Genomic DNA, 24,235 nt, shown 5'->3' with positions numbered 1-24,235 from the left:
GTGATTCCTGTTGATTCAGAATAACTCCAGTTCCTGTGTTTACATTTTGTCAAGCAGACAGTTTGCAGCAGCCTTAGAGGACCTGAACGAGGCCATCAAGCTGTGTCCAAACAACCGTGAGATCCAGAGACTTCTGATGCGAGTGGAGGAGGAGTGTAGGCAGATGCAGCAGCAGCAGCAGCAGCCGCCACCGCCACCTCAGCCGCCTCAGCAGCAGCTACCAGAAGAAGCAGAACCTGAACCTCAGCATGAAGACATATACTCTGTGCAAGACATATTCGAGGAGGAGTACCTGGAGCAGGATGTTGAAAATGTTTCCATTGGCCTCCAGACGGAGGCACGGCCCAGTCAGGGGCTCCCCATCATCCAGAGCCCACCCTCCTCTCCAGCCCACAGGGACTCTGCCTACATCTCCAGCTCACCGCTTGGCTCTCATCAGGTTTTTGACTTCCGGTCCAGTAGTTCTGTAGGTTCTCCCACTAGACAGAGCTATCAGTCCACCTCACCTGCCCTTTCTCCAACTCACCAGAACTCTCATTACAGGCCTAGTCCACCACATACTTCCCCGGCTCATCAGGGTGGATCTTACCGCTTTAGCCCCCCTCCTGTGGGAGGGCAGGGCAAAGAATACCCAAGCCCTCCCCCTTCCCCTCTCCGTAGAGGCCCTCAGTATCGGGCCAGCCCTCCAGCTGAAAGCATGAGTGTCTATAGAGCCCAGTCTGGCTCGCCTGTGCGCTATCAGCAAGAAACAAATGTTAGTCAGCTTCCTGGCAGGCCAAAGTCTCCATTATCCAAAATGGCCCAGAGGCCCTACCAGATGCCTCAGCTTCCTGTGGCGGTGCCCCAGCAAGGGCTCAGGCTACAGCCTGCGAAAGCCCAGATTGTGAGAAGCAACCAGCCCAGCTCTGCTGTTCATTCAAGCACTGTCATCTCCACAGGGGCCTATGGTCAAGTAGCCCACTCAATGGCTAGTAAGTACCAGTCTTCCCAAGGGGACATAGGAGTAAGTCAGAGCCGGTTGGTTTATCAAGGGTCAATTGGGGGGATTGTTGGGGATGGGAGACCTGTGCAGCATGTCCAGGCCAGTCTGAGTGCAGGCGCCATCTGTCAGCATGGAGGGTTGACCAAAGAAGACCTTCCACAGCGACCTTCCTCAGCATACCGAGGTGGCATGAGATACAGCCAGACACCACAGATTGGACGTAGTCAGTCCGCATCCTATTACCCGGTCTGTCACTCAAAACTAGATCTGGAGCGTTCCTCTGGCCAACTAGGTTCCCCTGATGTGTCGCATCTAATCAGAAGACCTATTGGTGTCAACCCCAACGAAATCAAACCCCACCCACCAACTCCCAGGCCACTGCTGCACTCCCAAAGCGTAGGCCTTCGCTTCTCTCCATCTAGCAATAGTATCTCATCTGCCTCCAACCTAACTCCTACCTTCCGGCCGTCCTCCTCGATTCAACAGATGGAGATCCCACTAAAGCCTGCATATGATAGATCATGTGACGAGCTGTCGCCAGTGTCTCCCACTCAGGGAGGTTACCCCAGTGAGCCCACCCGATCCAGGACCACACCATTCATGGGGATCATAGATAAAACAGCGCGGACTCAACAGTACCCCCACCTTCACCAGCAGAATCGGACCTGGGCAGTGTCATCGGTGGATACCGTTCTCAGCCCCACGTCTCCAGGCAACTTGCCTCAGCAGGAGTCCTTCAGCCCACCATCATCCATCAGCAACATTGCCTTTTATAACAAAACCAACAATGCACAGAATGGGCATTTGCTGGAGGACGATTATTACAGCCCCCATGGGATGCTGGCGAACGGGTCCCGCGGAGACCTCTTAGAGAGAGTCAGCCAGGCCTCCTCGTACCCCGATGTGAAGGTGGCTCGGACCCTCCCTGTGGCTCAGGCATACCAGGACAACCTGTACAGGCAGTTGTCCCGGGACTCTCGACAAGGGCAGACATCCCCTATCAAACCAAAGAGACCATTTGTGGAGTCTAATGTTTAAAAGACATTTGTTGGAGTGAGACCCATATGTTTTCACTGCACATATTTAGGCTTGGTTTCCACATTTGAGGTAGTTCTCTAGCTTAATTTCTCATGTAGTTTCTGTGTGGTGTTCAGAGGTGGCAGCCCACATGCCGAAATCCTTTGCATGCAGCCGACTGGGAAGCTGGCCTCCAGTGAGCCAGGACTTCAGTTTCTCTTGCTGTGCCCAGCCACATGCTCTCTCCCTCTCTTCGGACGCCAACGAGGAGATGGTTGTGCCGTGTGCTTTAACCAGGGAGATCAGACACACTGGTCAGCTTTTTCCAGGAGACAATCGCTTTCACTGATGTTCTTGTCGTGTCAATGTCTTTCTCTTTTTTTACAAAAATATGATGTTCTTGTTCGTTTTCTTCTAGGAACTTTAGGAAGTGTGTGATGCCCCCTTTGCCTTTGCATTCTGACCCAGTGTTTTCCAGATAACCAGCCCCAGTGCATTCTGGTGCCCTGGTCTCACCTACCGCCAGCTCCCTGCAGTCTTCAGGTCTTGAATGTTCCTTTAGGTTGTTGCTGGTCTTCCTGTGGGGGTGAAAGGATCAAAGAGAAAGAGATGTCTGTTAAATTGGAAGAAAAACACCAATGTAATTATTTGAAATACCACTACATTTATTTCCCAAGAAGCATTTTAACAACATTTTTAAAACAACCAGCTTTTTAAATATTTTGGTCAGCCAAGAAAATTGGATAAAAATCAAGGATAATTTTTTAAAATTTTACTGAAATCATTCTGTGGATATTTGGCCAACAATTACCATTAAAAACTACTGATTTCCCATAGGTGAGGGAGGGAATAAATAAATATATAGGAAGACAGAGAGAGAGAAGGAAAGACTGTCTGGGTTCTCGTTGAAAGGCTGTAGAAAATCTTTGGAGAAATCCCCCGTTAGATCCTGAAGTGTCACAGAGCATCAGATTCCACAGAAAGTAAACAGAAGATTGGCTGTGCAGTAATCCTGTTAGGTGGATCTTTGCCTGGTGCTAGCTGTTCTACTGGCCCTCTTTTTTTTTTTTTTTTTTTTTTTTTTTTAACCAGATGGAATTTAGTGAAGAAATTGGTTCTTTGAGAAACAAATTGAGTTTTCGTGAGACTAAAAGATTTATTCCCAGAATTTACACCCAGGGCCATTGCAGTTTGTGCCAGATGTTGTCTCATTCCATTTTGAGATCTATAGTTTCATTATCTATTGGTTGTTTTTTTAGGTAGGAGTGTTCGGGGAGTGGTATTTTGAAAACCAGGCACCACAAAGTGTCTCCTTTCAGGGTGAAGAAGGCCCCCTTTCATCCTGTGTGGGGGCACATCAGACACCAGATCTTCTGATCCAGGCCCCCTCCACACGTCTGTGTCTAGTGGTCTCAGCTCAGCTGTCCCCTGAGGGACTGAGGCCAGCAGGAGAGGAGTGGCAAGAACACTGAAAGCCAAAGCCTGAGCATAGGCCCGGCACTGAGTGCTCATCAGTTCATAAAGCTTAACCTTCTAAACTCAAATCAGCAGAAGAGAATTAGTTCTCAGTTGTGAGGAATCACTCTGTTCTTGTTCGTAAAGGGCTACAGGTAGGGCAGCTTCCTGAATAAAAATCCAGGTGAGATCGGACCTGTTTGTAATGGTAAATGTCCTCTGAAAGCATCGCTGCAACATGCTTGAAGCATGATATTGAGACCAGAAACACTTCTTCACTAATTTAGATTCTGCCAAATAGACGGACCCCTCTGCCTCCAAGCCTGAAATAGGCTGGGACTTGACCCTGTGCTAGAGGCAACAGCTGGGTTAACTCAAGACCCAGACTCTTTCTCTGATGCCAAAGGACTATCTGCTCAATGAGAGCAGAGTGGGCATCAGCGTGTCTCTCTCTCTCTCTCTCTCTCTCTCTCTCTCTCTCTCTCTCTCTCTCTCTCTCTCTCAATGAAAATGTACAGCATTAGCACAGCCTACAGCTGGGAGGCCAGCAGCCTCTCACTCCCCCTTTCTCCAGGTCTTAACCCTGTTGGGCTTTTTGCATCTTGTCCCTTTTTAACCACCTCTCACTGAGGAGCCGCTGCTACATTTTGAAAAACTCCTCAGTGTCTTAGAAAAGTGCCCCTGCTTATTTGGAACAAGACACATACATCTGTCCTCCCCTGGCTGGGTGGGTGAACAGGTTCTGTGGTTTTATAAATATGCTACTTCCCACAGTCTCTCTTTCGGTTTTCCAGGATAAATAGGAGATTTTTAGGGTCTGTGTCTCATTGGACAGAACACCTAAAATGTTGATAAAATACATTTCATTTTTAGCCATTGGAAGAGGGAGTGAATATCACTACTGGGCGCCAGTTGTTTTTGCCTACAAAATGCCCACTGGACCTTACAGGGGAGGAGACGGAGTTCCAGTTCTTCCTTGTAAGCAGACTGCCTGAGCCCTGTTTTGCTACTTCACTGCCATGGGATGATCTTAGTACTTTACCTGAGAGTTGCCCCTCTCCCAACAGCATTTGCTGAATCAATATCTGGCTTCAGTGGGGGGAGGAGGGCATTTTTCATATGAAACCAGTAAGTTCCTCTCATCCTATTCACATCACCCTGAAATGGAGACAGTGGTGACAAACTTCAGCTTATAGGTTGTTCGTTCCGTTTGCCCAGAATTTTTGCACTAATGGGTTTCCATCACGTCATGTCTATAAATGGGTGCACTTTACTGTTTGAATTTGTGACTCTAATACTGGATATTTAAGTGTGAGTACTGTCTTCATTAGAAAATAGCAAAAAACGCTCTTGTCTTTTAGTGTGTTTTTCAAGGGGAAAAAAAAAAGGAAAGAAATCAAGCAGTGGATCACAACATTTATAGCACAAGAAATAACTTGTATATAAGCATCAAAAAGAGTAAGAATTTTTAAATACAAAAAAAATATTTGCAGTGATTTTAAAGTGCTTTTCCAGCAATGTTCTTAGGGACTCCTGAGACATGGTTACTTTATTTACTGGATCAGTAAGGCACACGATTAACAATTTAAAATTAATGTTTATTTACAAAGTAAAGGGAAAACCTGTGTAACATGAGAATTTGGCATGGACAAAATGGAGGCCATTTTGTATCTGCTGCTGTAGCTTGCCCAGGTCGCAGGCCGTGCACTATTAAAGTCCCGAGTTAATAGAGCACAAGCCCGTTTTGTTCTCCCATGTGCCCTCTTTTTAGATGTGGTTTGACTTAAACTCGAAGGCTCAGGAAAATTCCAGTAATCAGAATCATGTACAGTACCCCAGGTCGTTGTCCAGAGCTACAAGTTGGCTGATTTAGTTAAGCCTGGATTACTAAACACTCTTCCTAAATTATTGTAAACAGAACAGCTTAGAGAAAGGGATTCTTAGTCCTTATATTGTATAGTAGTTTATGAAACCCTCTCTAAATATTGGTATTTTTGTATTCCAGAGATGTACCCAATAGAAAAAAAATTATCAGTATCTAATTTAATATCCTTAAGTATTTTTCTTAGATTTTAGTCCTAGACATTGGGTTCTGTGGATGTCACCTTGCTTCACCATACTTTACCACTAGGTGTCACTGTGGCTCTGCACCAGGCTTGTCCAGTAGCAAAGAAAGGCAGCATCTCCTCCAGAGGCTGCCTGTGCCTCTAGGGCAGCAGGCTGGCCCGTAAGCTCTGGGGGTTCAGGAAGGCGAGCACAGGTCTGCAAAGGGGTCTTCACACGTCTGGGCCAGTTGTCAAGATGAGCTCTGTGAACACCCTGCTGCGGACCTTCAGCCAGGCAGAGGCGGGGAGAAGGTTGGCCGGCACTCCCTTGCTCTGGTGGGTGGATGGGTATGTAGAAGACCCCTTCTTCCCCGTGAGCACCCATCTCAGTCCCTCTTGGCCTCCAACTTTTATTAACTCCAGAGGTGTCACAGTTGGATGGTTTGATTCAAAGATAGTTATTTTTCTACTGCAGAAATGCCTTGGACAAAACCAGTTGGTCACTGAATCTTTGCCACAAAATGGAACAGGCTCTCCTGGGGGGTCAGGATGTGCCTATCCCTGTCCCAGTCTCACCCACCCTGCCTCTCTGTCCCTGGGCTGCCCACTTCCCAAGCTAACCTTCAGAGCCGCCTGCTGCTGCTCCCGCCCGGAGGCCGGCGCTGCCCTATTGCGTGTGCATTGGGAGGTGTGGCTTTTTCTCCCTTTCCTTTAGGAATTCCAGACTGACCATCTACCATGACTAACAACAATGAACAAAGGGCTTAGGGGTAAGAGCTACCTACAAAGACGTGTCATGGAAACCTTCACCATGCAATGCCTTGAACTCAGCTCTGGCTGCTCCCAAGAACAGGTGGCTGGCTGGGGGCCTGGACACAAGCACAATGGGGCTGGTGGAGCCATGTGCAGCGCTACTTGAATCACCACCAGGTCTTCATCAACTCCTTTTATAACAGACCACTCAAGGGCTGAAGTGTCGGTAACCTGCATTTCGGTGTCCAATGCCTCACAGCAGCTGAGCCACCCTGAGATGCCTGTGGCCATGTGATGGCCACAGTCAGAGCTTTGAAAGTCAGTACCAAATGAACGCATAATTGGACACCAAAAATCAAGTGTTACTTTCATGTTTCCTCACCCACCTCATCTCATTTCCTCCTGCTGACTCCGTGATATCTCCACTAAGCTGACCCGTCAGGTTTTAGCTGGATGCGTATAGATGCAGGCCAGCATCACTTGTGTTTTTTCAGACAGACCTACTCTGTGGACAGGAAGGAGCCTAGCTGCATTGTTTTTCTAGCACTCGCTGGCTGGAATTTTTCTTTTGCCTAATCACTAACCAAAACACTTGGTTAGGGGGACTCAACTCAATCCCTTCTGTCCCCAGGACCAGACAGAGTTAATTCTGGAAAATTCAGTACTTGAATGTACCTGCCTTATTGTGTACCAACTTAACTGGAAAAAAAGTTAGAAACGCTGGCTCTAGATCTCTTACTTCATTCACAGGTTATTTTGGGAATCTGTAAGTTACACTTCCTGTTCTGGCTTTGTTTCTCTGTTTTGTTTTTGTTTTCCTTCGGCTGATTCCTGCTGAGTGGGGCCGGCTCCTTGTCAGGCTCAGGACGGGTGCCGTTCTCCGGCGTGGCCTCCCTTCCGTACAGCACAGCATCTCCGTCTCTGTTCTGTCTCCTCCAAATCCAAGATGATTTCAATTAGTACAGAACCTGTACAGTCTACAATTAAAGAGTGATTTGTACTAATATGATTTTGATTCTTCCTCCTTTTGCTGTCCTTTCAAGACACTTGCTGGAAAAAGCTTTAATGCACTTAGTTTTCCTTTAGGTTTTCTATAACTCGGATGTAAAGGACTTTCTCTGTACAGTATATATTATCCAATGCATGTTTGTTCTCTATCCTGATATATTGAACACCACACAGTTGTGAACTCGTGCTGTGGGGAGTCCCACACCCACCAGAGGCGTCTAGCCCCCTGTGTATAAGGAAGGCATTTCCTTTGCTGTACTTGCTTGAGCAGTTTTATTGTCTGTACATGTGAGCTGTGTGAGATAGATGTGAAAAGTTAAGTGAATGCATTTTCCTGCCCATGTATACAGATCGCCATCTGTACAATGAACTGTATGTATGAAAGCAAATGTACTTATTTATAAATGGGTAACACTTGGAAAACCGTGGCGTTGTGGTGCTTTCTCCTTCCGTGCCTCTCCAGGGAGCTGGTTCAAGCTCACCCTCCCTGAGGCCTGCGGTGCCGAGGACGCTCCCGAGGACGACCCTGGCGGGTTAAGGCGAAGGCCAAATGCGAGATGGTTTGGACGGTCTCGTGTGAGACCTTCCGAATCACCCCTCCAAGCTGTGGTCACTGGTTGAAGTGCTTGAGCACCTCCTTGGGAGTTGGACACGGATAGGCCCTGGAGAACCGTGGACCAGAAAAGGCCGTCGGAGGGCCTGTCCGCCGAGGCTCACCGCGTCTGAGGAGAAAGGGAGGCTTTTTCTTCAGTGGAAGATTCTTCTCCGGCCACACCAAGCGCACCGGCCTCGGGCCATTTGAATAGCTGAGGTGAGGCTGCTCCCAATCCAGCTACCACCCCCAAACCCAGTGAGAGCTGTTAGGTTAGAAGCTGTGCCCGAGAGTAGGGGGCAGCCCTAGCTGTCCCAGGGCTGGCTCGGTCAGCGCTGGGAGCCCACTGCCTTCAGTGGCTTTATGTTTTCTCTAGAAATCTGGCCGGAAATTCCAGTCCTCGCCATGCAGGGAGCTAGACAGATGCCCTGTGGATGGAGAGGCTGCAGATTTCCTGAAATTGGCTGTGGAGACACCTTGTCTTGCTTACAAAGTGGCCAGCACTGAGTCCGGCCACCTTTCCTGCCTAGCTCCTACCTCTGTTTACTTTAGGGACCAGCAAGGAAGGAGACCACTTCCTCTAGACACCGGATTGTGCTGAACAAACATGCCTGCTGGGTAGCAACTTCCGTTTCCCCCCCCCCCGCCCACGACCAAAGCTGGGCAGCAGGAGACCAGGGGTGACAGCCATCCCGGCCTGGACGCCAGGACTGTTGGGAGAGGCGAGGGCTCGTCTGAAAGCCATTCCTGAGCAGCCAGGTAACGTTAAAACACAAAAAAAATATGAGTAAGGTTGGCAAGAGGGAAAAAAGAGCTTTTTAAGGGATGCCTGGGACATTGGAAGAAAGGTGAAGGTAGTGACTCCTATTTTGCTAATTCTTAAAAAGGAGCTTACCCTGAACCTGACTAAAGAAGCATCAAGGTCTTTGTCCAACCCCAGAAGTCCTTCGTCAGACCATCCTCCCCTTATTTCCATTCCCCACAGGCGCCCGTCAGCAGCTCCCGTCGCGCGATGCACCGCTGCACAGGCGCCCACGTGGTAGCCAGACCCCCCCTCCACAGGCAGAGATGGGGGGTGGCACACAGCGTCATCCTCTCGGCTTTGAAAATGGGAGCTGGAGGAGTCTAGAGAAATTTGGGGACTGAGTGTGTCCGTTCCCAGGAACGAGGATGGGACACTCATCACAAGTGTGTTGTGCCTGGGAGGCCCGCGGTGAGAGGGGAGGCCCGTGGTGAGGGGAGGTCCCACAGGGAGGCCTTGCTCAGAGCCTATGGCGAGGGGCTGTTTGGAGATGCTGTGGAGAGGGACTAGACGTGTTCTCTAATTGTCCTTCACATACCCTCTGGCAGAAGGCAGCATTCTCTCCAAAGCAAATGCAAAAGCAGATCCTGAGCACTTAAATTGACACAGGCAAAGGTGGGGCCGGCTCAGACCTGCCTGCACGGTTTCCCTGTGCCAGGCTGCCCACGTGCTCAGGAGGTGACCCAAGAAGCAAGCAGCGGGTCCAGGAGGACACTTGGAAAACGCTGCTTTGTGCTCCGTTGGAGAAACAACTCTGCCGCAGTCAAGAGGGGTCACTCTGGCACATGGGGGGCTTCTAGGCCCTGTGAGGTGAAGGAGTGACACTGGAGGGAGGGGCGTCACCCTGCCTGGGCCCTTTGAATGTTCACAGACACAGGGACCCCTCCGTCTCAGAGGCTCGCACAAAGGCCAGAGAGAGGGCACACTCACAGTCAGGTGCCTCTGCCCCCGCCTGGGGAGCCCGCAGCCCTGACCCTGACTGAGCTCAGCTGTGTATCCAGCAACGTGCTTTGCATGCTTTTAAGCAAATGAAGGTCCGCGGAGAACCTTGATTCGGAGAAAGACTTCAGCTGCATAAAGCAGAGACCTCGGCAGCTCTGGCTCAGACCCCGCACTGCGAAGGAAGGAAATGTTAGGAAGAATTTGTGTCAACAAAGGACTGTGACCGCCTCAGAGGCTTTGCTGCAGGGTCCCCATGGGGTGAGCTAAGTTGGGGGGTCGTTTTCAGTGACAGAGCTTTTCAGGAGCATATGGTGTATTCCGTCCTGTGAGATCCTGGGACCTCAGTTCCCAAAGAGGCATTTTTTTTTTTTAATTTTTTTAAGAAAAAGGTTAGTGGAATGCTGGGGGAAACGTCTTGCTGAGGCCTTTACCAGCCCCTTACAGCTCCATCGTGCAGGCCCCTCGAGGGGTGAGAAAGGGGCTTCCCTCATCACAGGGAGGAGCCCCCCCAGGCCTGTGCCTGGGCAGGTCTGGGCTGTTTCTGAGCCTGTGTGCCCGCCTGGGGACATCCTGTTTCTCTCCACCCGGCAGAGCTGCCTTCACGTGCCTGACTGCCCAAAGCACTGGCTCCTTAGCGCCACAATAAACAATGACAGCGGGGAGCCGTCTGCTGTAGACATTTATTGAATCTCCTGTTGCATCAGCACTACATTAGCGTTCACAAAAGCCTGGCCACAGGCAAAACACGATAAACTACCGGGTCAGCTTCTGGGGCTTTTGGCTCCCTAGTCACCCCACATACACTCTGGCAAACAGACTGGTTTACGGGCTTTTCTCACCTCCGTTTCTCTCTGCGGCCTTTGGGCAGGGGACAGACACGGCTTCCTTTGGTAGTTTGTCTAAGGTGGAGCTTCCTCACGTGTAAACATTGACTACACAAGTGTGTGCTCGGTGGTGACAGAACTGACGAAGCCCGGGCCCCCTCTCAGTGCAATCTAAACGGCCAACACCCTCGTGCAGGCAGGCGCAGGGGAGGTGCCGGGCTGGGGGGAGCCGGGCGGGGCGGGCGCTGGGCCACCGCCGCCTGCTGAGGAGGGGCCTCGGGGTCAGAAACGGAGCAGCAGAGAAGACCACCCCCTTTCTCTAAGGCAGCACGGGGCTGTGAAAAGGGCAACGGTTAACAAAGCACACACGCTGGCTTTGGAAATGTCATTAGCGTCATCATTTAAGGGAACGGTGTCTGTCTGGAACTGTGTCATGCTCCTCGGAGCCCAGAAAATGAACAAAACAAGGAGCGAGCACTCGCCACGTCCAAGCAGCACAAGATCGATGCTCTAATCACGTTATTTCTAAACCGAAGCCAAACGGTGACGCAGCTCACAGCACAGCACATGTGTGGGGCTGGGAGGTCCCCGCTTCCTGCAGAGACGGGCCCTGGCAGGTCAGGGCAGATGGGGCGGGCAGCCCACCTCCCCGCTGAAAGGGAAAGGGGCGGGTGGAGCCGAGCCCTCAGCCCCTGGTCAGAGCAGTGCCTGCCTGGCTGGGGAGCATGGACAGTGGGAGCCGCAGGCTGAGCTGCAAGGTAAGCCACCACGCCCAGCAGCCTAGCAGGGGCCGCTCCCTCCTCTTCGGCTGGGGAAGGCTTGTCTGTGCCCATCCCTCTCCCCGCCCAGCCATCCGGCGGCCAAGGAGCTAAAGAAGGGAAGGCTCCAGAGCGCAGCTGGGCGGGAGCCCGCTCCAGAGCTTCCCAGGGGCCAGCCCCGCCCCTCTCCAGGGGAGCCTCACTCCGAACCCCCACATAGTTTACAGATAGGATCACGGGCTCCACTGCCAAACCCCAGGCTCATTCGGACCACGTGTGTCCCAGGCTAACGAGACTCCTGGCTTGAGTTCAGTTACACAAAGCAAGTCTTGGCTTTGCCGGGCCTGTCGCTGAGGCCCCGTTTCCCTCACAGCCCTCGGGCTCTGCCCTCATCACTGCCTCTCCTGGGGGGGGCCGCTCTCTGACTCCTTCAGGGTCTGAGCTTCTGCAGCCACCCAAACGCCTACTCCAAGCTTCTCCGTTTGAGGGGGTGATGGGGACACCAGGGGCAGGGTCTGCGCATGACTAACAGGGCACTAAAGCATCGGTGAGGAGGGGGAAGCAGAGGTGGCCATGCCCTACAACCCGGAAACCATTGCTCAAAGAGGCAGGCTGCCCCCATGGAGCCCCCCCACTCCGGTCCCCACCTGCTCAGCCCAGCATCCCGGGAGCCAGCAATCCTGAAGGCGGCCCCCGGGGCTGTGCGGGAGAACCTGTGACAACGGGGACCCGAGGAGGCCCCGCGGCCGGCTGCCCCCGCAGGGCCTGGGCAGCCTGTCACTGGGAGCCGGGGCTGTCGCCCTCCGTCAGCGTCTTGAAGTCCATGGACAGGGCTTGCTCTTCGGCCTGGGGCGGCCGCTTCCACTCGGCGCGGGTCAGGATGTAGAGCACGACCAGGGCGAAGCCGGCCAGCAGCAGCCCCAGCACGTTGGCCAGGACGCCCTCGGGCTCAAACGTGCTGTACTTGGTCCTGCAGGGTCAGGGTGGGAGGGAGACGCCACCCCCAGGTCACCATGAGGCCACGGCCATGCACGCCCCAGCCAGAAGGATGCCTTCCTCCGAGCCCGCCCCTCCCTCCCCCAGCCGGAGAGAGAGCCACGGGGGTCCCTCCCCAGAGGGAGCTGGCTCAGAAGGCGGAGGTTGGGGGGCTGGGGGGCGCAGACCACTCACCCGAGCTTAAACAGCAGCGCCTCCTTCAGGCCCAGCAGGGCTGTGCCCACGGACAGCAGGAAGATGGAGGCGCCGAAGAAGACATGCAGGGGGCGGTAGCGGGTCCGCAGGGAGAACGAAGCTCCGGGGAACAGGAAGAAGCTGAAGCCCACCAGCCACTGGAAGGGACGGCGAGGAGGGGGCCACGCTGGCCGTCGGCCCACCGAGCCGAGGACACCGAGCCAGACGGGAGCCCCTCGCCCACCCACCGGCTCCCTCCGCCGTCAGAGCGGTCGGGGGAGCACTGAGCACTCAGGTGAGGTCCTGGCCTCGGGCCTGGCCTCCCTCGTCATTCCTGCACCCTCGGGGGGCTGGGCCTTGGCCAGACTGCGTGGGTGTCAGCTGGAAGGGCACCAGGACCCGAGGCCCCTCACCCCTAACATCCTGGCTTGAACCCACTCAGAGCGCTGCACCCCGCTGTGCTAAAGACTAAAGGCTTTCAGCTGAGGGCACACACGCACTGTCTTAGCTCCTTCCTCCCCCCCCCTCTGCCTGCCCCGCCCCCTGCTCCCCCCCCACCAGCCGAGGGGCGGAAGGACTCACCTGCACCACGTAGAGAACGAAGGCGAGGAGGCCGCACCAGCTGTGCAGGCTGTACAGGTCAGGGTAGCCCCGCTTCCTGTGGTGTTCGAACACTGCCACCAGGCCTGCGCGGGGACGGGGGTCACGTGAGGATGGGCCAGTGGGGGAGGGAGAGGGCCAGGTGGCCCAGGAGAAACCAGACCGGCTGGGGCGGCCCGGCTCCTGCCCCAGCACCGTGGCCCCGCCCGCCTGGGACGCCGGGAGGCGGGGAGGCGGGCGGTGCCCAGGAACTCACCCACCAGCGCCATGACGAAGGCACAGCCGTGCAGCAGCCCGTGCAGGATCTTGGTCGTGCGTTTGGCCTCGTTCCTGAAGACGCGGTAAACCAGCAGGGCTGTGGAGTGAGAGGCAGTCAGCGCCGGCCCCCGCCTTCCTGCCAGAGCAGCCAGGAGGCACCCCGAGGCTGAGCGCTGATCTGAGAGTCAAGGGCTCGGCCAGGTACGCCAGCCGCAGGACATGGAGGAGAAGGCTGGCCCCACTCCCTGGTCCGACACCTCCTGGCCAGGCATCCTGTGTATTCCAGGCTCATCCTGCAGCCACACGGAGATGCCCCCCTTCTGAGCTCCCCTATGGCGGTGAGGGGCCTCACACAGTCCGCTCTCGGCAGGCAGTGGGGGCCTCGCTCCTACCCAGAGAGAGGCCTGTCCGGCCTTCCTCCCCAGCCCCACGCACACTCAGTCTTCCCCTGGCTCCTCCCTGCCAAGGGCACACCCCCCGGGGGCTCCTTACTGACGCCAGAGATGGAGCGCTGGGACGGTTGGAAAGGGGAGAGGAGGAGCCACCACCCATGTCTCCGGGCTCCTGTCTTCTCCAGAATCTCAGACCGCGGGGTGATGGGCACAGGGCACCCCTCGGAGCGGCTGCGGGGAGCAGGACTCACCGTCGGCCTGCAGGAAGACCAGGCCGATGACCATGCAGAGCGGGTGCACGTTAAACTGCAGGTCGCTCTCCCAGGCGATGCCTCCGCGGTACAGACCCAGCCAGGCGCCGGTCACCGCCACCACCGTGAGGCCCAGCAGCTGGGAGAAAGCCACACAGTAGGACAGCCCCCCTGGGCGGGGGCCGGCACGGCTCTCCATGCTGAGGCAGCAGCTGTGGGAAAGACAGCAGAGCTCAGGGGACCGCCGCCACCTCCAAACAACACGGCCCAGGCCCCCCAAGGCGCCCCCTGCCGCCCCCCTCTCTGCCCCCCACACCCCACACCCCTCACTCTGAGCTAATGCGTGCTCACCAGCCTCTCCAGCCCCCAGCCCCCTCCACACCCACCCCCGTTTTCTGAGCGCAGCGCGGTGGGAGTGCCGCTGTCCTGACAGGAAGGTGTTAGTGACACACACTGCCTACAGTAGATACAAATGAGCGAAGAGAACACCTACAAAACCCCGGCATTTTCACTTATACCCTTACATCCTCGTCTAGAAATGCACGCACAGTCTTTGATGGAGACAGGATCACACCAATTTCACCTGCTTTTCTGTCTGTAATCCTCACCCAAGGATATGCTTGTATTGTTTTGAGAGAGAGAATAAAGGAGGGAGGGAGGGAGGGAGGGAGGGAGGGAGGGAGAGAGAGAGAGAGAGAGAGAGAGAGAGAGAGAGAGAGAGAGAGAGAGAGAGAGAGAGAGAAACATCGAGATTGAACCAGAAACCTGGGTAGGTGTCCTGCCTGGCCATGGAACACACCACCTGTTGGCACACAGGACACGACACCCCACTGGCTGCACCGCTGGCCGGCCAGGGCCAGCCTGCTTTTCTAACTTAATGATGGGCGGCTGTTCACTTGTTAAACCCGAGCCCTCAGGGTTCTTTGCACACCTGCTAGGGAACGCCGACCTGGGGAGTGGAGTCCTGGGCGGGGGAGGACCACGTGAGGTCCTCCTAAGGAGGTCTTCGGCACATTGTGTCAGGTCATCTCCCAGACACACTGCCGTGGTGGTGGGAACACCTGGGTCAGACCCCGGCCCACGGGAACTCTGCTGGCTCTCCCTCCTCTGTCCTTACCTGTCACTCCACACGGTCCTTACTGACTCCCACAGCCAGTGCCAGCTCTGTCCTCCCCGAAACCAAAGCCCACCTCGCACTGTCCCCTAACGCCTCTGCCCAGACATCCTGGCACACACTCCTCTCCGACCGCCCAGGGAGCCAGCGCGGACAGCCGGCCCCATCCCGGGGCCCCCCAGGCCTCTCCCCATCACGTCCCTCCCGGCATCTCCTTTGTCTTCATTGTCACCCCCCAAGCCAGGGCACCGCGCCTCTGTCCCCTCGCTCTCCCCTCTCCAGTCAGTCTGACCGCACAGGGACGGCCGCTCACCCGCCAGGGAAATGCCAGCTCCGTAACATGGCCTTCCCTCGGGCTCCCCCGCAGCCCCGTCCACTGGAGACGGTCACTGTTCCTGGGCTAACGACACAACCTGTGACTCCTGCCTCACACCCCTGTGCACCGATCCTGCTCCCGCACCTGCCTCTCTGCCCCTCCGCACCTGCCCCCCTTCCCTCCCGCACCTGCCCCTCTTCCCTCCCTCACCTGTCCCCCTTCCCCTCCCGCACCTGCCCCTCTTCCCTCCCGCACCTGCCCCCCTTCCCTCCCGCACCTGCCCCCCTTCCCTCCCGCACCTGCCCCCCTTCCCTCCCGCACCTGCCCCCCTTCCCTCCCTCACCTGCCCCTCTTCCCTCCCGCACCTGCCCCCCTTCCCTCCCTCACCTGCCCCTCTTCCCTCCCTCACCTGTCCCCCTTCCCCTCCCGCACCTGTCCCCCTTCCCCTCCCGCACCTGCCCCTCTGCCCCTCCCGCAGCCCCCCCCCCAACCTGGAACCTGAAATGGTGTGTGCTCAGCACTCCGCCCCTCCTCCCTGTCCCCAGGGCCGGCCTGGCGCTCGCTCACCCTTGTTGGGGTCCTGCTTTCCGTGCTCCCGCGGCCTCTCTGCCAACAGCCCTGGGAGCTCCTTGGAGGCCTCACTCTCCTGTGTGCTGGGGTCTATGCCTTGCCCGACGCCAACAGGGAAAATGTGCTGCAGAGAAACGCCGGCCTGTCCTTTATTAGATTCGCCCCAGAGAGCCCGGCCGCCAGAATCTGATTAGCTCTGAATTAGGAAGGACAGCAGGAACCTGCTCTGCCCCCGGGCCTGCCCCTCCTCTCTCACCCGAGGGGGCTGAACGGCCGGAGCAGAGCGGGAGCTCAGGCGGCCCAGGATGCGGGGAGCTCAGAGCCCCGGGTGGCGATGCGGCCGGAGTGCAGGGGGAGGCGTGCTTGGGGAGGGCAGGGGGTTCGTCACAGGGAACCCCTACCCTGTCCTCAGCACCTCCCTCGTCCTCCCACGTAACCTTGGCAATAACCCCATGATTATCCCCATTTGACGGATGAAATTGGGGCTCAGAGGATAAAGGACGAGCGCAAAATTATCAGCGGCAAGTAGCTGCTCAACTCAGTTGTTTGCTGAGCGCCTCCTCGGTGCGGGACGCCCTGCTGGAGGCCGGATCTGCACGGGAGAGGCCCTGCCTTGCGGAGCAGACACAGGTTTTAAAGTGGACGGGCCGGAAGAAGTCAAGCCCAGGTTACACTCGGTTCCTAGAGCGCTCCCCCGTCGCCGCCCCGCGGAAAAGGCTCGGGGATTGGCTGGCTGTGGGTGTTGTGACTTTGCCACTCTGATGCCCAGTCTCTAGGGCACAGCTGTCACTCTTTCCAAACGCCGAGGCCAATCCGCATCCGAGTGGGAGCTGCCAAGGAAGGTGCTTTGGAGCAGGGCCCACGGCCGTCTCTCCCGAGTCCTCCGCCCCCGGGCCAGTGGCCAGCTAACGCCTCAGGCCACAGAGCCAAACACCAACAGGGCAACGACTGACGTGTCTTTGGAGAGCCACATTTTTTAAATGGAAACGTCTTCTAACGCCACTTCTTCAACATAGACTCGCCCAGGCCGTGGTATTTTGTGGAAGAGCCACATTCAAGGGGCCAAAGAGCTGCGTGTGGCTCTCGAGCCGCGGTTTGCCGACCACTGTCCTGGGGGGACCATGCTCCTAAGGCAGTTTGACTTTTAATCACATGACCACGGGTGCTCCTGGGCGCTGAAGGGTGGGGAGAGCAGGTTCGGAGAGGAGGATGGCAGGAAGGCTACTGTCAAGACCTCCGTGAGGAATGCTCCAAAGCAGCCCTCTGGGTCCGCGTGGACCCTGGCAGCTGGGCATCCAGCCGGAGACAAGAACGCCCTTTGGGACTGCGGAGGCCCAATCTGAGGGTGATTCTCAGCCCAGCTGTGAGGGGTGACAGGAAAACTCACACCAAGCAAGACCAGGCCTGTGCCTTGCTGCCTCAGCATAAAATGAGATCTAAGCATGAAATCCAGATTTACAGAAAAGACAAAGCGGTAAGTGGTTCTGGGTCTTACAGACGGTGAGCTGCGGGATGCCTTCGGCAATGGCATTTCCCCATTGCTTATTTGGTTCAACAAAACTGACAACCGATCTTTGTGCAAAGAGGGGCTGCTTCCAGTGTGTGTGTGTGGGGGGGGGGGGGGGGTCAGAGGAGACACCTCAAGGCTGGGTGGAATCTGACCTACCCACAAGCACGTTTGCATCTGAACCCTCGACACCATTTGAGATGCTCTCCCTCGTAAGCAAATGCCTCGGGGTCACGCTCCTTCATTCCCCAACAGGGAGAGCACAGACACTCTTCGTCCTTCCTCCCTCGCTGGGCCGGCCCCCCCAGAACTCGGGCAGTTCTTGGGCCTCCCTTGTTCCCAGCACGAAATGTGGGCAGCAGCTTCAGGGGCTCGGAAGCAGCCACTCTCCATCCCAAAGGTGTCTGTTGCCCAGGCCAGTCTGTGAGCCAGAGGGGCCCCTCACACGGCCACGGCCGCTCCTGTCAGAGCACAGGATGTGGCGCCCGACCCCTGGTGGCCCCTCAGTAGCCTCCCCCCGCCCATGTCCACCTGCGTCAGACGCCACTTAGTGAAATCAGCAGCGACAGGAGCCGCCCGCGGGGCTCCGACCTGCCGAGCATCACGCTCCCTCCCGCGCCCGCTGCTCCGTTAGAAGGTCACCGGGCCTAATCTCGTTGCGGGGACCAGACACTGCGCACGTCCTAGGCCTGGCAGCTGCCCTTCTTAGCGACAGCAGGGCTCTAACTGAGTTACAGCAGACGGTGCTGGGGGTGGGGCTGGGGCTTTTCCTGATGGGTGAGGGGAGAGGGGTGGGTAAATGAGGCATGCGGCCTGCCGGGCGTGAGTTTGACATGCTAGCCCTCGGGCGTCCTAGAACAGCGGTCTCCAACCGGTGGTCTGCGGGCCCCTGGCGGTCCGAAAGGTGGGCGACCGCCGTCCTGGACTGTGACGGAGGAGAGGCCACAGGAAGGCTGTGCTGTGAGGTAGGGCACTCTCTGACCAGCCCGCCTCCCGGGAGCCCCAGGAAGAAGCAGAGCTGGAAGTCGGACACGGAGTCCAGTTCTCCGTGAGGTACACGGGACTCCGTGCTGGGACTCCATGACTTGTAGGGGACTCCCTCCCCCCCCCCCCAAAAAAAAAAAAAAGTCTTGATTTCTGTTAAAATCAGGAGGAAAAAATTTTAGGGTTGAAGAAAATGTTTTAACTTCTGATCCAGTCTGGATGATACTTGTCTTTACACCAACCCAGGCATAAAATATCCTATTTATTTACTTCCACTTTTATGGAGGAAGGGGTCCGCAAAGGCAAAAGCCCTGGGCCATGGGAGTCACAGTGAGCCCCGCGCAGACGTGTGGTTTCAGAGCCCCAGGCCAGGACCGTGTGCTCCAGGCGGCCGGCTCCCCTGAGCCCGCTCCCCTGTCCGTGAGGAGGACACGGAGATCCTGGCCTGAAGCAAAGGTTCGGTGGGATCGGCCTGTGCCCGAGCCCCGCACACTGCCTGCCAGGCAGCAGGCATTCAGGCAACAGCAATGGAACAAGAGCTAAGTCTGGGCTCAGTAGGAAGAGCCACGTTTCAAAAGCTGTTGACCCCCGTGGTGTGGGGCTACAGAGAGCCCAGTGGTGTCGGCAGCAAGATCCCCCTCTAATGAGTCCACACTCCCCGTGGTCCGTCATCAGCCACACTGAGCAGAGCCCCGGGATCTGGGGTGATTCTTCCACCAGCTCCTTCTACTTCGGCTGAACCACCCCAAGCTCCGCCTGCCCAGGGACGCAGAGGGACAAGCGGTGGCTGCACTCTGGGTTCGGAGGCTCCTCCCACACGGGCGTGAGGTGGCGGCAGCCCTTCCTCTGTATGGGGCTCATCTTGACATTTCCATGCTACTTATACTTTCTGCCTCAATCCAGTTTCACAGGAGAAACCACGGTTCCTACAAGAAGATGGCAAAGCTTTTTTCTTTTTTTTCTTTTTTTCCCTCTGGGAATACAGGAACAGAATCGAGCTTCATTTGATGAGCCTTGAGAAAATTCCCATGACCACCAAGGCAGAATGAACGCGAGGAGAGGGGCGGGCCCTGGGGGGAGGGGTGCGGCAGGGGCGCCAGCCTCGGGGACCTGCCAGGCCGCAGGCTCCACGTGGCTCCCGGGCGGTGGTGCCCTGCCAGCCCCCGGTGTCCAAGGCCTGCCTGGCCCAGCCTGCCCCTCCGGTGCCCACAGGTCAGGGCCCACCCAGGCCAGCCGGGGCCCACGCATCGGCAGCCTCGGCTCCGGGTTTCAGACCAGCCGGTGGTGGATCCACTTCTGTCCCCTACCTCCTCCACCCGGGCGGCCGGGGGCATGGCCCCCTTCAGCCACAGGCCCTTCCACCCAACTTCCGCAGAGCCTGGCAGGAGGAGGCCGGCCGCAGGGGACCGCCGCCCGGGAAGGAGCAGGACGAGCTCGCTGCCCGCGGCCGCGCTCGGAGGTCCCGGAGCCCGGGGAGCGACAGGTGCGCCGGCGGGGAGGCCCCAGACTGCGCCCCGGAGCCCGGCCTGCTGGGCGCGGCCCGGGCGCACCTGCCCGCCCCCTCCGCCCCCACCCGGTGCCCTCGGCCCCGGCCCTCCGCCCGCGCACCTGCCCGCCCCCTCCGCCCCCACCCGACCCTCGCGGGCGGCCTCCCCAGCCCGGGCGCCTACCTGGCCGGGCGCCGGCCCGAGCTGGTCCCCGCCGCCACCTGCCGCCGCGCCCGCGCCGCCCGGGCGGCTCCGCCGGTTCCGCCGGCGCCGCCCTGGGGCCGCGGCGTCGCCATGGCGACCGGGCGGCGCGGGCGGGCGGCGCCAGGAAGGTCAGGCGAGGGGGCCGCGGGGTCCGGAAGGGCCCCCCATGGTCCCCGGGCCTCAGGACCGGGTCCTGGCACACCCCCGCCCCCGCCTGGGTCCCGCCGCGGCCTTTCAGACCCAGCGCAGGTAACCACCTAATCCGGGTCTCCACGTTCGGGGCGCACGGTGACCTGCGACCCCGTGGGCATGGGGCGCCTTCTGGGCCCCGGCTCCTCGGAAGCCGGGCCGAGCTGGAGGGAGGGCGGGGCGGGGCGGGCGGCCGGTGCCGGGGAAGGGGCGGCCTGGGCCTGGGCTCCGCGCTTCCATTCCCTCCCTCCTCTCCCCGCACCTCCTGCCCGGACCGCGCCCCGCCCTGGTCCCAGGTGGCCACTAGGTGTCAGGCAGAGCCCGGGCCTTGCCCACGTTGCAGCCACGAAGATGTTCCTCTGGAAAGCAGGACACTGGCTTCCACACACACCCACACACACACACCACACACCACACACCACTAACATTCTGTCCCTACACACACACACACACACACACACACACACACTAACGTTCTGTCCCTACACACACACACATACACACCACACACACACACACCAACATTCTGTCCCTACACACACACACACACACACACACACACACACACAGTAACGTTCTGCTCCTTTGGGGGCTTTGCCTGAGACAGATGTGACTCCCCAACCCCCTAAGGATACCAATCAGTCCTTCCCAACCTCTCATGACCTGCGGGGGGGGGTGGGGGGGCAGTGGGGGCGGCAAGGCCAAGGCCAAGGTTAGAGGCCAGCCCCTACTGCAGCTCCGGCCAGGTACTTTTTCCAGGAAATGCTGTGGGTAGATGACAAGGCCAGTCCAGACTTCCCACAAGCTCAGAACAAAAGTCCCTTTCCTGTTGAGTGCCTGGCAGGGAGACCTGCTGGGTGTCTTTAGAAGTTGATGAATTCACGGACAAGGAAGGGATACACAAAGGGAAGCCAAGTTGATTGCAGCGAAAGTCACAAAGCTCTCGGCCTGCAAGAGGGGCCCAGAAAAGGGTTGTCTGGAAAGCTCACTAGTCTAGGGCCGTGGTCGCCAAACTGCGGCTCGAGAGCCACATGTGGCTCTTTGGCCCGTTGAGTGTGGCTCTTCCACAAAATACCACGGCCTGGGCGAGTCTATTTAGAAGAAGTGGCGTTAGAAGAAGCTTAAGTTTAAAAAATTTGGCTCTCAAAAGAAGTTTCAATCGTCGTCCTGTTGATATTTGGCTCTGTTGACTAATGAGTTTGCCAGCCACGGGGCTAGGAGTTTAAATGCCCTGCACCTGCCTTCTCTTGGCTTTTTTTTTTTTTTTTTTTTTTTTCCCTGAAAAGCAGCAGCCAATCTATTTTTGCCTTCATCTCCCAGCTGACGGGACATTCTGCCTGTCTTCCTCAAATCCTGACCTTCTGGCTCATCTCCCCCTTATCTCATCTTCCTCCCTGGGGTCTTTACCCTACCTGAACTGCCTGTCCCCATCTGACTCCTTACGCACACCCCCCCACACACACACACACACACACACTCTCTGACGGAGTGACCCTGACTGCTGTGCGGAAACGGAGTGACGGCCTAGAGGGCTTCGGAAGGCCGGGCTATCCACGAGGGGTTCCACGTCCGTCACCACTGGTAACGTGAGGGATTCTAGGCAGGAAAGCACAACGACTAAGCAGCTAAAAAGTCAGGGTCCTGCCGAAGCCGGTTTGGCTCAGCGGTAGAGCGTCGGTCTGCGGACTGAAAGGTCCCAGGTTCGATTCCGGTCAAGGGCATGTACCTTGGTTGCGGGCACATCCCCCCGATAGGGGGTGTGCAAGATGCAGCTGGTCGATGTTTCTCTCTCATCGATGTTTCTGGCTCTCTCTCTCTCTCTCCCTTCCTCTCTGTAAAAAATCAATAAAATATATTTAAAAAAAAAAAAAAAAAAAGTCAGGGTCCAGCAGGTAGGAGAACTCCAGAAACGGGGAGCCTAGGAAGGGAAGGCACCAGGGAGAGGGCGGCGGCCGGTGCCCTGGCCCCGCGGGCTGCACTTACGCAGCCACTCTGCTTGTTTGTAGTTTCCTTATGTTTGTCTCCACGAGGCAGGAGCTCCTGAAACAAGGGCAGCGGGTTCTGTGTGTCACCGTGCAGACTCCTCCTTGTTCCACCAGGAGGGAATCGGGGCTAAATGATCATCCAAGGCTGCATTCGCTACGGCGTCCAAGGACCGAGGGTCCTGCCTTGGTGACCGGGTCAGCTCGCCTGTTTCCTTCCGTGACCACACCCAAGCCTCTTTGGTGACCCTGGCAATGTCTGACAGCTGCCTGTGAGGGGAGAGACACAGGACAGGAGCCAGTCCATCCCTCTGTGATCTTTCATGGAGGGTCCATTCGCGGTCAAGAGTGTCTTTCCTTCCAGATGGCCACATGGGCGTGGAGGACAAGGAAGCATGTTTAGTCATGTTGACTCTCTTGCCCTTCCCAAGCTCTAATGCTCTTGTGAGGGTGACCAGCTTGGCTCGTCGGTGAGGGTGGAGGGGGGCGGGAGTTGTACCCCCAGACGGGGGAGGTGCATGGGCTATTCCGGGGCTTAAGGAGCCCGGTGTTCTCAGGTTTTCTGTGATCATTTCTAAACCTTTTCTAGCCTCAGACTCAGGGGTTACTGCTTCTGGCGGGGAGCAGAGGTCGGGTCCCAGGAGGAAGGTGACTTTTCCTCCCTCAGTCAGGATCACCAGGGCTCCCGGGCAGAGCGGACAGGCCGAGCCGGAGCCGACCAGGGGTGCCCCGGGCCCTCCAGTCCTGTTGCTGAGCCATCTGGGATGGGGGATCGCCTTGGGGGCCTTCGCCCTGGGGCAGTTCACCCTCCCATGTCTCCCCTGCAAACAGGACAGGGTCTGGGCGGCTCTTTCAAAAAAAGCCCCAGCCGATCTCCTTTTGCCCCATCTCCCCGCTTTTAGTTCCCGCTCTTGGGTCCCGGGGGAGGGGCGGCTCTGTGGTACATCCCGCCTGTCTCGCTCACATCCTGACCATCTCCTCTTTGTCTGCCATCTCCCCTCTCTGTGGCCCCGACCCTCAACTGCCTGAGCCCAGGGAACTCCTCAGCCAGGCTCAGCCAGCGCCCGGGGCGGGTGTGTGTGTGTGTGTGTGTGTGTGTGAGAGAGAGAGAGAGAACTAAGGCTTCCTCCCCGGACACATAAATGAGCCTCCGCAAAGGGACACCCTCCCCCACCTGCCCCGGCGCCCTGGGCTTCCCACGGGCATGGCCAGAGGCTCCGGGAGGGCCTCCCGAGAGAACACACTCGGCAAACCGCCCAAGGATGCCACCGCACAAACACAGCTGCCCCCGCCGAGGGGCCGGGCCTACCCCTCCGGGAGCACAGACGTGGTTGGGGGGGTAGCTTTCCAGGGGGAGGGAGTTGGTGGGCATTTTAAGTTAAGAGACAGTTTCCTTCGGGTGCCAACAGGCAGGCAGCCGGCAGCAGTGCCCTGTGAGCTGGGCGGGGAACTGAGCCATTTCCGGGGTGGGCAGAGGGGCAGCGGCTGGCTGGGACTCCCTGGGCGAGTGCTGCCAGCCCCTTCCAAGCCAGGAGGTGGGATGGGGCCCTTTAGGACCATCCCCGCCCCCTCGGAGGGGAGAACACACCCTGCCAGCAGTGCGGGGGGGGGGGGGGGGGGGGGGCTGCTTAGGTGGAGAGAGGGTGGACGAGGCTCTGAGTGGAGGAGGCTGCCTCCCTGGGGACCAGCCACAGGGGGTCTTAGCTCTAAGGCCGCATGGCTCCACCCAGGCATTCCCAGGAGCAGCTGATCCCAGCAAACTGCAGTCAGGCACCAGGATCCAGCCCCCCCCCCCCACACACACACACACAGACATGTTACCAGACTCCCCCGCCCGGCATGGCAAACACTCTCCCTTCCTGCCCCTTCGCTGCTGCTGAGACCCTGCCCTGGAGGCCCCCCCACAGCCGGGGTGTTGTGGGCGGAGGTGTGGTCCAGGACGTTTTCCATGCAAACTCCGCCCCTTGCACGCCCGCAGCACTGCTCTGGCCATCTTGTTCTCAGACTCACCGGTCCATTCCCACCACCAGCTG

At 57.5% G+C, this 24,235-nt stretch overlaps 2 protein-coding genes across 11 annotated transcripts in view; one reads left to right on the top strand and one right to left on the bottom strand.

Moving 5' to 3' along the window:
- The window catches only part of TANC2 (tetratricopeptide repeat, ankyrin repeat and coiled-coil containing 2), a 248,763-nt gene extending 241,080 nt beyond the window's left edge, over positions 1–7,683 (top strand). For all 7 annotated transcript variants that reach the window (XM_084861644.1, XM_084861642.1, XM_084861641.1 and 4 more), the window contains one exon: positions 58–7,683. In XM_084861644.1, coding sequence (XP_084717770.1) covers positions 58–2,020 — 1,963 coding nt within the window. In that variant the 3' untranslated portion in view covers positions 2,021–7,683. The remainder of the gene's footprint in view (positions 1–57) is intronic.
- A 2,578-nt stretch (positions 7,684–10,261) lies between these two features.
- CYB561 (cytochrome b561) lies at positions 10,262–24,235 on the bottom strand. Of its 4 annotated transcripts, XM_084861753.1 has the most exons (8): positions 20,011–20,104; positions 15,847–15,973; positions 14,348–14,468; positions 13,850–14,061; positions 13,205–13,303; positions 12,931–13,034; positions 12,349–12,506; positions 10,262–12,148 (listed from the first exon to the last, which is right to left on the bottom strand). In XM_084861753.1, the coding sequence occupies exons 3-8, from the start codon at positions 14,353–14,355 to the stop codon at positions 11,956–11,958; spliced, it is 774 nt and encodes a 257-aa protein (XP_084717879.1). In that variant the 5' UTR covers positions 14,356–14,468; positions 15,847–15,973; positions 20,011–20,104; the 3' UTR covers positions 10,262–11,955. The 4 variants fall into 4 exon arrangements, with proteins under 4 accessions (XP_084717879.1, XP_084717881.1, XP_084717880.1 ...); XM_084861755.1 differs by lacking the exon at positions 14,348–14,468; XM_084861754.1 differs by lacking the exons at positions 14,348–14,468; positions 15,847–15,973; positions 20,011–20,104 and adding an exon at positions 24,213–24,235.

Source organism: Pipistrellus hanaki, assembly GCF_964339955.1.
Source record: "Pipistrellus hanaki genome assembly, chromosome: 16".
Lineage (NCBI taxonomy): Eukaryota > Metazoa > Chordata > Mammalia > Chiroptera > Vespertilionidae > Pipistrellus > Pipistrellus hanaki.
This window is presented reverse-complemented; position numbering and strand designations above follow the sequence as displayed.

What these genes read in the sequence shown, in the direction of transcription:
- CYB561 (XM_084861752.1), bottom strand. Translation starts at nt 20,123, where the DNA reads ATGGCGACGCCGCGGCCCCAGGGCGGCGCCGGCGGAACCGGCGGAGCC. An exon ending in TCGGGCCGGCGCCCGGCCAG is followed by an intron (nt 14,062 to 20,010) that starts GTAGGCGCCCGG and finishes TCTTTCCCACAG; the next exon opens with CTGCTGCCTCAGCATGGAGA. An exon ending in GCGCTGCTGTTTAAGCTCGG is followed by an intron (nt 12,149 to 12,348) that starts GTGAGTGGTCTG and finishes CTGACCCTGCAG; the next exon opens with GACCAAGTACAGCACGTTTG.